This window comes from Hirundo rustica, chromosome 3 (genome assembly GCF_015227805.2).
Source record: "Hirundo rustica isolate bHirRus1 chromosome 3, bHirRus1.pri.v3, whole genome shotgun sequence".
Classification (NCBI taxonomy): Eukaryota; Metazoa; Chordata; class Aves; order Passeriformes; family Hirundinidae; genus Hirundo; species Hirundo rustica.
This window is the reverse complement of record NC_053452.1, coordinates 54,839,693-54,852,664: the sequence shown is the minus strand read 5'-3', so window position 1 is coordinate 54,852,664 and position 12,972 is coordinate 54,839,693. Positions and strand designations below refer to the sequence as shown.

The window sequence follows — 12,972 nt, the reverse complement described above, 5'->3', positions numbered from 1 at the left end:
GAGCCCCGGTTGTCACCATGCTGCAGAGCTCTTGCAGGCAACCAGTGATCTGGGGAGGCTTTTTTTCTTCTTTGGACTCATCAATCAAGTCGACTGCTGTATGCTGTTCATGCCATTAGAGATTAACCACAGACCTCAAGAGTCCTACTCTTTTCCTTCTTCAGAGAGTAACCATTCTTAAATTGTGGAGGCAGAAGCATGTTGGGAAGGAAGCGTGATTCTTAGTCATGAAAGAGAATTTTCACTTACCTAAGAGACACTTCTAATTCGATTATTATTGTGTCAAGATTATTTTTGGCTTGATTTGGTTGTTTAGGAGATTCACTGCCCTCGGTAGAAAGATTAATTATTTTGAAACAAAATTGCAGTGTAGGACTTTGTATAGCTTATTAATATTCTGGGTTGGTTGTTACATAGAAATTCTGTACCTTAAAATATGATCTTCAGGACATTAAGAATGCAGTACTTCATTAATTGATATTGTATAAAGTTAAAGAATAAGGGAGGACCTTAGACTGAGTACTCTTTCTTGGGTGACAAAACCTATTTCAGATGAGGTAACAGTTTTCACAGTCAAGATCTACTAATTTAAATCACAGAAGTGGTTAGGAAAAAAAAAAAGTCAAAATAGGAGAATAGCCATCTGTTTAATGGGACTCGTGAAGAAAGCTAATTCTGTGACTGCGCTGTGTGATTTGGCACATAACACTGTGCAAGTACAGGACTGTGATTGAACAGCCTAAGATTTTTGTGGCAGAAAGGGAGAGACATAAAAAATGGTAGGAGGGTTTCGGGTTTTAAAGGGGGTTTAAGGTTTTAGGTTCTTTTACAAGGGTGGTATTTGAGAGAAAAATAAACAATTTTTTTTTTTTTAGCAATTCGGCTCAGGGAAATATGAGTGGGAAGAGCCCTTCAGTTTGTTGATGAGTTCAGATGGGAGCACCAATTCTAGCTGGACATATAAGTAGCCTTGCAAGAATCACATTAAATAATAACCTAACAGCATGAGATTTTGTTAATGATGGCTGGCAATCCTACTAACACGTTAAATACCTGTTGCAGTGGCCACAGTAGGTTTCAGGCACCTGAAACAAAGATGAAGAAAAGAGGCAGCTGAAATCATGCTTACATGTGCACTACATTGCTCTTGTGAAACTGTCCGGTGTGCCAAAGAGCTGAGACTGATGGTAACTGTGCTGGTAATAATATCAATAAACATATAACTGCTCCACTGGGCAAAGATAGGTGAGTGAAAACGTGTCTGCTGGGAAATCCCTCTGGAGAGCTTGCTCACCATGCTGATGCACATGCACAGTTGCATTCAGCATGCTGCTGTCAGCCAGATGACATTTTACTATGAAAAAACACGTTGCAGAGCTGGCACGAAATGATCGGGTTTTTATTAGATTTTCGGTTGGTTGCTAGCACAGTGCACTCCGGGGTGCTCAAAAGCAGCGTGAGGATGTGACTGAACATGGTAAGGAGGTGGTGGGAGACAGCATCTGCAGGTGGGAGAGGAGGGAGCTCAGGGGTCAAACCTCTCCCAAGACAGTGTCCCACCAGAGGAAACCGAGTTAGTGAAACGCATAGTGTGTCCTTGGTTTCCTGTAGCTTTTTAACACCGCATTTTGGTGACCTTCTGGCTGTTCATGTGCTGGGAACAGACTCCTACCACTTTCAAGTAATCTTTCTGGGAGAGAGTTCATAGGGCCTTCCGACTTTTTAATACAGCTATTTATAAACATGCACAAAAATAGAAGGTGCATAGTGAGAGTCATATGAGTCATTCCCATTTTGATATCAAGTCACACCAAGCTAAATCACCCTTCTTGACATTCTGGTTCAGATTGACAGCATCGTGCCATACAGGGCAAATTTCTTTTTTTTTCCCTGTAAACCCAGTTCCTGCATGCTCCTGCTTGCTGCACAGATTAAAGCACCGCTCTTTTGTGCATCACACACTTCACTTGGGCTAAGAAGTATATCTCCTCAGTACTCAGATGTCATGTCTGAGGGGGACAGTTGTGCAGGCAGTTGCTGTTAGAGCTGCTGTACAAATCCATGTGTCGGGAAGGTAGACAGAGGTCACCAAGAGTAGAGCTCTGATGGGTTTCTGAGCCATTTGACTTGGCCCGCTTTTCAGTTGTCCTGTGTTTTTTGTCACCCAGCATTATAATTGTATTTATCCAGCACAGGTTACATGGAGTACCAAGAGCTTAGTTTGTTCTTACACAAATAAATTCAAATATGGAGGTGTTGCTGCACTTTTAAGAATGCTGTGCAATAAAGGCATTTCAGGGGTTCCCTGTGGGCTTGAAGACTGGTGATCAAATGCTGTGATCACAATGAAATTCAGACCAAAACTACTTTAATTAGCACAAAGGGAACTTCATAAAAAGAAAATCAAATGCCTACAATTTACAAATAAACAAACAAAACCCTACAGTATTTCACTATCATGAAATGCTTATCAGTCACACACCCTTCTGTCATTAAGATCAAATGAGGTTAAGGGGTTTTTTTTCTTTTTAACAGGTTTATGCCGTACTTTCCTTGCTGTATTCAACTACTTTATAATTCTTCTGGCCATATTTTAGATTTGGATTATTAATCTTAGATCTCTTCCTCCTTTTTTATTATCTGTAAAATGGGGTGGATAGATTTATTCTGATCCCAGCGTGCATTCAGCTGTGCAAATGTTAGGTAGTTGTGTTGTTATTAGCACTATTACTCGTGAATTACACGTGCCTCTTACGTTGCTCTTCCAGAACTCGATGTGGTGTGACACTCCTGTTTCATTGGGCTTTAAATGACTACCAAGTAGGTAGCCCATCAGGCAGATGTTTTCACTGGAAAAATGGTTAATGTGATGACAGCAGCTTGTAAACAAACAGTAGGATTTTGTGGCTGTTTTTCTGAGTGGCTCAGCATTGAATCAGTGTGGTAGGAACATGTAATTTTTAAGTTTCTCCCCCGTCCTTAACTGGTTTTTAGTAAAATCCAACCAATGGAGATGATGCTAAAGGCACAAGTATATGTGTAGATCAGAAGAAAAATAGTATGTTTAGAAAGGCTATTTCTGTTACTTTTTTTTAAAGTATCTCGCACAATAATATTTGGATCAGCCAGATGAAGAAATCAAGCAGTGTACTCGGTCCAACTGCAGTGGATTACAAGGCAACTTGCACTATCACATAATTGGAATGTTAAAATTATTCCCCCATTTTAGCACTGCCATTTAGGCCTGGTTGTTGAGAAGAACAGTTTTGTGTTAGTTCTGTGTACCTCCTGTCCGCAGACACGTACACACACTCTTCAGTACAAATCTGGACGTTTTTTCATTTATATTTCTCAGAGCTTTGTCAGTGTCAGTGTAGTTCAGAACTTTGGCCTCCCATTTTCACACAAGTAGATGTGCACAAGTGTAAAATTTTCTTTCAAAAATGGAAAAATGGCAAAAAGTCTTGTGGCAGACCTAATACCTGTCTGCACCTTTCATGGTTGTTTTTCTGAAACTTTGTTAATACAGTTGGTGAACTTCCCCACTGAGCAGAGGAGGACATGTAAGTCCAGGTTGTTATACTTAGAGTACCATCTAACAAGAAGATACTTTGCTTTCAGATGTAGTGATGTTAAATTTGTTTACTTTATTCACGTGGGAACTGCCTTCAATGCCATTTTATAGCTGCTCAAGCCAATATTCAGGCTTTGTTTGTCTTGGCCTGTTCTGAGTGCTATGAACCTCCAGGCAGAACAAAGTAAGCAATGTTGGGGTTTATTTTCCCTTGCTCCCTTCTCCCTCCTTCAGTTCTTTCTTACCCGCTGACAATAAAATGGTTTCACTTCTCCAAGGAAGCCCATAATGTAGCAAGAAGGAAAATCCATAGCAAAAGAGCATATGTATCTGCCTGCACATGTTTATGTGTAAATTCTCCAGGGAGAAGGCATTCACAGGTCTCACTCCTGAATTACTCTCATTATAATAACCCATTTGGTGTCAAAGTGTGACAGATTATACGCGCTTAAGGCTAGTCCCAGCTCAAGACAGATTTAAATAAAGTACTTCTTGTTATTGTGCAGGTCAGTGTGTTTAAATAACAACCCCCCAAATCATACTTTGACATTTAAAAGAGAGAGGAAATATTGTCATGCTGCAGACCTGGCACAGATAAGCACAGGGCAATGTGGTCAGTACACTGTGATTTGTGTGTGCAGCCTAACGCAGTCATTTTCACAGTTTGTAATCAAGTAGCCACCTTAGCAGTGTGTCAGCATTAACAGAAAAAATGTTCCTTTTAAAATGTTTACACAAATTACTCCCCTGAGGTGCTGCAGTGCATTCGCTGCAAAACTGATGTAGGTTAAAGATCTGGAGCAGAAATGGCAAACTTGTGGGCCATTTTTTTTTTTTACCAGCCAATTGTTCAGGTGGCCAGGTCACAGTAACAGGATCATTTTTCAGGTCCAGCACCTAGGGCAGCGTAATTGGGAGAAATCCCTGCATTAGGTGCATGCTGTGTCAAGCGTCAGGAAGCGCAGCGTCCAAGTACCTAACAAACAACTGATGCGGGTTTGTGGCCACCAGGATTTGTGCAGTGTGACTCAATGCCATCTCTTCCCCGCCTGGGCTGTGTGCCCCATCTCTGCTCTTGTCCCTGTAGCGCTGCTCCTTCAGCATCGCCCCGTTGTGCCACATTTGGACTGCGACTCCCTCAGCATTCGGCCAAGGTGGCCACCTCAGAGCCTGGCCCTACCTCAGAGCAAGGTGGACGAGCTGAGGAGCTGAGGGAAGGCACACCTCTGGTAGCACCCTGCTTTGGAAGCTTCCCTGTGAATGCCCTCTTTCCTTCAGGCATATCTGGCTAAGAGGCTCCGCTTGTGCGAGAGGGACCATCACCTGTGTTTACCCTGGGAGTAGCAACATTCTGTGTGTTTCTCTCTGCTCCTTCTCCTGTATCTCTGTTTTCTCTGCCTTCTCCTGCACACCTATCATCCTCCTTGCCCTAAAAATTTTTGGCACCTAGTGAGGATGCTCCCAATCTTTTTTCCTTCTTAATTTCCTTCTACTATCTCCTTCATTTCCATTTTCTATGCCCCAAAATCTCCTCACCTCCATCACTTCTAGACTGTCCACCTTGGAAGCTTTCTTCTGTTCCCTATAGATTTCCATGTTGGACTCGCCTCCCATGCTCAGGCTGTCACAGGGCTCATTAGAGAAGCTGGATCTTTTTTTCTGACTGTGTGGTGGGCTTTGCTTCAGTGTTATAGATTGAGAGAAGAGTGCAAGGCATCAGATGTCTCTTAGGAAATCCACAGAAAGTTTTAGAACTTGATCTCTCTGTACACAGGAACAGCCCGAGCTTTTGACACGTTTCCATATGAAAAGCTGTGTCTTCATTTCTTATCTCACTGAGAAGCATAATCCACTTCTGTCATTGTCCGTAGCTAAACCATACACACATCTGAACTCAACTTCATAGTGAATTCCTATTTTTTCAATAAGAAGAAAGAAGGAAGATGATGGTGTAAGTCTTGCATCAAGTGACAAAACTGAGGAGGTACTAAATCACATACCAGGAAGTGTGAAGGACAAGGGCTGTAGAATGACTTCTGTGTAGCAGTTGGAGACAACACATAAACTTACTGAAGATTTCAGGTCCAATTAAAGGAAAGCATTTCAGTATAAGAGACTGCTCCGCAGCTGTGATCACTCATGTGCTCCTGTGTATTGTCAGTGCTGTTCTTTCTAACATTTTCTTTGTTGTGCATTTTAATGATGACCAGATCTAGCATGTCAACTCCTCTTTTTAAATACATGGACTTCTGCATTAGCTCAGAAGACACAATTAGATCTGATGCTACTTGTTTTGCAGAGAAAAGAGATTGGGTGCAGATTAAGCTTTGGGTAGATTGCAAATGAAGGAAAATAAAAGATCAGAAGAACTTCTTAAAAGGGAATGGTTTGAATTTGAGCAGTTGTATTTTGGACCCAGTAGTACACCAGACTGTCAACAGCACAGTGAAGCTGGCAAGCTGAGATCATTCCAGCTGGAAAGGAACCTCAGGAGGAATGTTTAGTCCAGCCTTCTCCTCAGGCTCATCTTAGAGCTTAGGGTGTTATCCTGCGGGGTTTTCAAAACCTCCAAAGGCACTGATTGCCCACTCCCTTTGGGCCACCAAATCTAGTCTCTCACTATTTTCACTGGGAAAATGGTTTCCTTACATCCAGTCTGAAGTTCATGTGTTTTCACTCTTGCCCAGTGTGTCGTGTCCCCCCACCATGCCCACTGTGAAAAGGCCTGTTCCATCTTCTTTCTCACCTCCTTTTAGGTGCTGTGTGGCTGCTGTAGGTTCCTCTCAACAGCCCTCTCTGCCCCAGGCTGAATGAGGCCTCATCCTTCAGCCCTTCCAGGGGGAGTGCTCAAGCCCTGGCCATGTAAGGGATTCCCTGCTCACTCTAGTTTATCATCATCTTTTCTTTTATGGGGATCCAAAACTGAATGTGATACTCTAGGTGGAGTCCAGTGAGTGCTGAGGAAGTAGGGGACGATCAGTTTCTTCCATTTCCCAACTCTGCACCTCTTCACACAGCCCGGGATGTTGTTGGCCCTTTTTGCTGCCAGGGCAGACTGCTGGCTTATGCCCAGCTCCTTCTGTCGAGATGCCCAGGGACTTTTCAGCAAAGCTGCTCCCTCTACTCAAGTCCCAGCTGGCACCACTGAAGGGGGCTCAACCTCCCCAGGTGCAGGACCTTGCTCTTGTACCTGTTGACTTTTACAGTGTTCCTGTCAGCACATTCCTCCAGCTTGTCCAGGTCCCCTGAGGTGGCAGCCCTTTCCTCAAGCATAACAACTGGCTCTGGCATTATACATTGCAAAATTGTCAACAGAGTAAATAAACCATAGAAATCGAGCAGATTCCTCTCCTCCACTTCAAATCTCCTAAAATTGCTGAACTCTTGAAGATCTACTTGTAGCAGTAGAACAGAGAAAAAAAAAATGTAGGTTTAGGTATTGTGTTTAAATTGATAGCATAATCCCAAATTTGGATTGGCCTGGCTGCTTTTTCTTCTAAATGGGGAAAAATACATTATCTGGGATCAAGGTATTTCAAGAGCAGAAACTCAAGTTCATACACCATGCAGGGTTTCTCTGATGAATATATTTTCAAACATGTTGCCTGCATGCTGAAATATCAAGTGCTGAGGTTTCCTTCATTCCCTTGAAGGGTAACTGTATCTCACCATGAAAACATATTTTCATTATATTAAACTGAAGTTTATCCTTTCTTAATTTATTCCTGTTATTCCAAATTGCATATCCCTAAGCAACCCAGCTCTTGGTGTTTATGTGGCAGATACTGTAAAATTGTATACATAGCTGGCTTTGTGCTGCTATAAAATTCATAGCCGGCCAGATGAATTTTTGCCATTAGATGTCACTACGTGTACAGCAGACTGTTTTTAAAGGCTTGATTTTTATTTAGCACCCCAGAAAAATGGAGGAGGGAACTGGGAGATGTAGGAGAGAGTCTAGTACTGCAGTATGTTGGGTATGCCTTAACTAAAAGCAGCACAGAAGGAAACAAGATTTTTGACTTAACTCCAACAACCAACAGATGATGCTGTGACCTTAAGCATATATAAATATGTTTAGCAGCTGCTGTGTAACATATTTATAAGTGTTTAGTGACCTGGAGGTTAATCAAAATGAGTTTGGTGATCTCAGCTCAGTTCTTAATGGACTCCACTTCATATTATAGCACTGATGCAGCACAATTTGTCACAGTCGGCAGTCTTTACTCAAAGGAGGCCTACTGTGGAGTGAGAATTAAAGGCTGAAGTAATACCTGATTATTTCTCCCTAAAGAAACTTTCCATTCCAAGCCATCATAGAGCAAAATAATATGTGGAGGAGCTCTGTACTGCTCACTGCTCCCAATCTCAGGATAAAACAGCATTTACTCTGACAGGATGTCCTTTCAGTGTTACTGAATTAGCTCATGCGTGCTGCGGTCAGGGCTTTGATAGGGGGCCGGGAAAGGACAAAGTTCTGCCAGGGATGGTGCTGAGTCTTTTCACTTGCTGGGCTCTTTCCAAAGATGAAGAGCTGTGTCAGTTCCAAGTGCACCATAACATAGGAGGGTGAAAGGGAAAGGTATTGCCTTGCCAGATGAAATTTCAGAATTAGGTTCTGCCATTCAGGTTCTTCTGGGTGCAGAAGCAATTTTTTTAGACCTCTGTTGTCTTCTTGCTGTCCTGGTCAAAGCCAGTATATTCTCTTTATTTAATTTCCACTCTCCATCTAAACTGGAAATAGTTTCCTACTTTTTGATTTAAAGCTGTTGTACAGCAGTATGCTTGCATGAGCTGCAATTGAGATTGATGTCCATAGTGGGTAACATGAAATAGCTTGTACCTCAATTTGAGACAATGAACAGCCCTGCAGCTTAGAAGACGCACATGCTACAGGAAGTAATGCTATTGAAATATTAGTAGGTAAGGACCAATTTCACCTTACCTTCAAGGTGTGTGTCTCCTGTGTATTTTTAAAGTAAAAGAAGGACATTAAAGAAATAGATATCTGTAGAGACTTGCCTTTTCCAGGATCCTAGCCTTACTCCGTAAAAGAACCTCTCAAAATCCATTACTTCTTTTTTAAAGTATGAAAATACACTTGCACTTTTTTTTCATCTTCTTCACTAGTAACTTTACCCAATAACAGAAAGGATCTTGCTTATCCAGCATAGAAAGCATTTTTCAGTTAACTGCATTTGCTGAAATATAGCAATTTTCAGCTAAAAGGGGGCGGGGGGGAGGATGTATAAGATACAGTATTTACATAAGAAAAGCTTGATTGTGTGACTGAAATAATTTAAAGTTGTTGCCACATGGATCTGCTCTTCTCTTTTCCCTTTGTAATTTTCCCTTGGAGCATTGCACCGCTGTGCATTTTAAATCTTTTCCCTCCACTTCTCGTTGCAAGCTTCATCTGGGAAATGACATTGTATGGCAGTTATCTCCTTCATATCAAAAGAAAGCCATTGCCTCTTTGCAAGAGTGAAGAGAAGTTTGTCTTCAGAGAGCAAAGGACAAAACTGACTTGGAAAAAGATGCTTTATTTAGATAACACGTTCTCTTTTCCTTTGAAGAAATTCACAATGTGTCAAGAAAAATTAGGCCAAATACTGCTTTAATGGTCTTCCTCATGTACCTCCACAAAAAGAAATCTGCTTCTACCAATTGTGTTAAGAATCTGCCATGAGTTTGGAGAAGACAAGCCACTGAAGTTACTCAGGGTTCTTGATTTAGGAGTTGTCTTTTTTTTATTTGAGTACTGTATAATAATTAAAAGTAGAATTTCTACCAAAACTCCAGTGTTGCTATCCGAACATTCAGCTTTCCATTCTTGTAGGATGAAATGAAGTGCTTTGGTTTTTTAAGGAAATAAAAGTTGACAGGTACTAAAGCTGTGTAAAAGGGTGGTTGCTTTCTTGTTCCTTTTATTTGTTAAAGCAGCAGAAATATACAGGGGGCACACTGAAGAAAGAGGTCTGTGTTTTGTATTTTCCTACACATTTTTCTATGAATATACAAGTATTTTTTCCATGAGTCTCTATTCATATGTATGATTTTATATGTACAAGTGTTACTCATATGATAATATATGCCATCTTCAACTATACTAAGAAAAGGTAGGTAAATGTTTTAGGTATTAAAAGGATAAAAGGTTATTTTTCAAGTTGAGTCATGGTGCTTGCTTGAATTGGATTGTTTTCTTCCTTGTGCCTCAGTTTGTCTATAGAGTTTGACAAATCAGGTACCAAGCATACTCAGATACTTCTTAGAACTTAAAAGTGGGTAAGTTTTAGTCTTTCAAAATACTTGGTCTGAACATGTGGAGAATTATGCAAGGATTTCATTTAGGGCAATTTTTATGACAAATTTAAGTCTCAGTTATAAAAGCATTATACAAATATGGGATTAATTTTCAAAAGCAAAATAGTTCTGCTGAGGTTTCTTGTTTCGATGAAGTAGAATATGTATGGAGTCTTTTGAAAGATTGGGCCTAGATGACACATACAGATGAATACTGTTAATACAATAACAGCAGATGCAGAAATCAAAAACTGAGTCTATGGTGCCCGTTTTTCTTTTGGTCATTTCACTGTTTATTAAGCTCTGGTGGGTGAGGATTGCCGTTACACGTTCAAAATGGTAAGAATGGTGATGCACTGGATTTTTTTTTTGTGCCAATGCTAGGTTCTAATTTTGACTCCTGATCACATAGCTGTCTACTCAGACGGTGTATGATGTGAGCTGTATTTTTCATCTGATTGATAGTGACATAGAAAGACTGTGTGCCTCTCTTGAAATGAGTCTTCAGTCCAATTCTATTTCACATATATGATATAGCTCAAGACTAACTCAAAGCTCCCCCCATAGGTAAAATGAACTAATTGCCTGCTTTCTCCTTACAAACAATATGTGACGGGCTCTGTGACAAACCACAGCATCTTCAGCAGTGAGGTCTGTAATGAGATATTGTATGTGTGCTTTCCCCTCCTAGGCAAGGCAATTTTCCTGCCATGAATCAGAGCGGCATTATGGGATCCAGCTCCCCCTACACTCAGCCGATGAACAACAGCTCCGGCCTGATGAACCCGCAGGCTCCTCCTTACAGCATGGCGCCCAACATGGTGAACAGCTCAACAGGTAATGGTGAGTAACCTTCCAGCAGTCCCCTTCCTTCGTAAACCTGCTTAACGCTGTCAGCCCTGGGCTGCTGGCAGAGGAACATCCTTCTTCGTTTGATTCACCCCGTTGGGTAGTTTGGAGGGATTTGAAATTAGGCTAAGTTGCTCGCTTTTTTTTTTGTACAGTAACTGATGCATTTCTCATTAAGTCCTTCTGCACAGCACGTAGATGAGTACAGTGTGTTGTACAGTTCCAGCAGCGCTCGCACTCAGCTTGACGTAGGTGTTGACTAGCAAGTATATGTGTATTTATTTGTGTGTATGTGTCTGCAAGAAAGGGAAGGAGAATAGCTTCTTGCTTTAAGAGGTTGCTTTTGTTTTTCAGCATCTTACTTGCTAAGGTTGCAATTTCAGATATTTAATGTGGTAGTCATTTAAAAAAAGATAGTGCACTTGCTCTGACTTGAAGGTGCTGTAAGTTGAGCACTTAACATAATTACTCTATTGGAACACATAGGCCGTATTTACTGTTTCCAAAATTTGTATAGAATTTCACCTTTTACTTATTTAAGTATCAGTATATAAAATTTTATCATAACATTCTTTTGCAAAAAGAAAAGGCATATTCAATGTAGCTCCTGGATTTATCTTTCATATCATGACTTAGGAGTTCAGAATTGCTTGTGTGACTGAAGACAAGTGAATACAGTTCTGCACAAATGTGCTTCATGATCCATATTCAGCTTGAATTCCTAACAGTTACCCTCTTTCAAGATAATACTTCAGCAAAGATCAATTCTTTGATTGGGCTGTGTTTGGATGGAGTTTCAATGACCCTGAAGCAGATCCTCCCAAGTACTTATTCCAGTCATGGAGTTTCTGTGCATGCTTTACTGATTACATTATCCCTTTTAGAAATGTTGGGGGTTCTGAAGTTTTTTCTGAAGGCTGAATAGGTTGTACTAAAGTGATGTTGTTTCTTAGTTGTTTTTGTTTCTACTTTTATTTCTTAAGGAATGCCTTACTACCTAAATTGTGTCTTAGCAAGAGATAGGTTTTTCACATTTTTTTTCTCTACCCCTCTTAGGCTGTATAATTCTTTTATCCTTTGTGTCTTTCCCTTTCTTTTCTCCCTGTCAGTTCTATATGTTGTGGCTTCTTTGGAAGAAAATGGCCACAGTGAGATGCTAGTGTCTAGTATGTCCAGAGAGTTTCTTTCCTCTGCATAGGAGCTGCTGAGACACTGAAAAGTGTCTTATATTTCAAGAACGTTCTGTTACCATTTTGGTTAGCAGAAGAAAGGAAGCTGCTAATCAGTAAGATTTAAAAAAAAAAAAAGAGAGAGAGAGAGAGAAATAAAATAAAATAATACTAATTTTTTAAAAAATTAATAAAATTTAAAAAAAAAAAAACACCACACACAAAAAACCTTTTTTCAGTGCTGGCCTGGAAGCTATTGGCTAGCCCAGACAGCTCACTGCACCATCTGGAAGAAGAGGGACAAGCTATTGAAAAGAGCATTAGATAATAGCTTGCTTTTTCCCCACCACAGCTGTCCCAGGTAATATTATGTTTTGTTTGTGTAGTTATGTGTTTTGTCTGGCTTGCTGAAATAAAATTACTTCTGAGCATTGAAACTGTGCTATAAATTCTGTTTTGCTATTAGCAGAAGTAATTTTTCCACCCTTTTCCGTTGGCCCCCAGAGCTGCAAAAATAACCAACAGCAAACAGATGGCAGAGTGCCCTGCCTAAGAAGATTTATGTATTCCTAAGGAATAACCAGTTTAAAGGAAGATTCACAGAGGTTTTTTGTTCAGATAATTCAGCCATTCGTTATTTCATACAGTGGAAATCTGTTCAATGCAAGACCATTTATCCTAGCAGTCTTTTGTATGGGGTAGTCATACTCTTTTTATTGTGTTATGCATTCTGAAATATTGGATTTTTAATAATTTAAACATTTATCAGGGTTTTTTTCTGCCAGTGCATTTGTGAGGTTTTCTTTTGTTCCAGTTTTATTAATTCAGAGATTACCCAATGGAAAGTAAGTACGAGATGAACTAGAGGAGTTCAGTGCACCTCTTTCAGTCTGTGTGGGAGCAGACACGCATCTAGAATTACTTTACAGGCCTCCAAGAGACACTGCTGGGGAGGAGATGGACACACCACACCAAAAAGAGAAAATGAGGTGTGAATACATTGCTGAGTGCAAATGCTGTGGGAATGCTTAATTTCCCCTTATCCAAACTCATCTTTCTGCTTGGGTCAAGAAAATG

The 12,972-nt window shown here is 40.5% G+C and overlaps 1 protein-coding gene across 6 annotated transcripts in view; it reads left to right on the top strand.

Annotated features, from left to right (window-relative positions):
* Positions 1–12,972, top strand: part of ARID1B (AT-rich interaction domain 1B) — a 325,014-nt gene that overhangs the window by 272,287 nt on the left and 39,755 nt on the right. For 3 of the 6 annotated variants that reach the window (XM_040058344.2, XM_040058342.2, XM_040058340.2), the window contains one exon: positions 10,569–10,714. In XM_040058344.2, coding sequence (XP_039914278.1) covers positions 10,569–10,714 — 146 coding nt within the window. Of the gene's footprint in view, positions 1–10,568; positions 10,721–12,972 lie in introns of all 6 variants that reach the window. The other 3 variants (XM_040058343.2, XM_040058341.2, XM_040058339.2) reach the window with 1 other exon arrangement.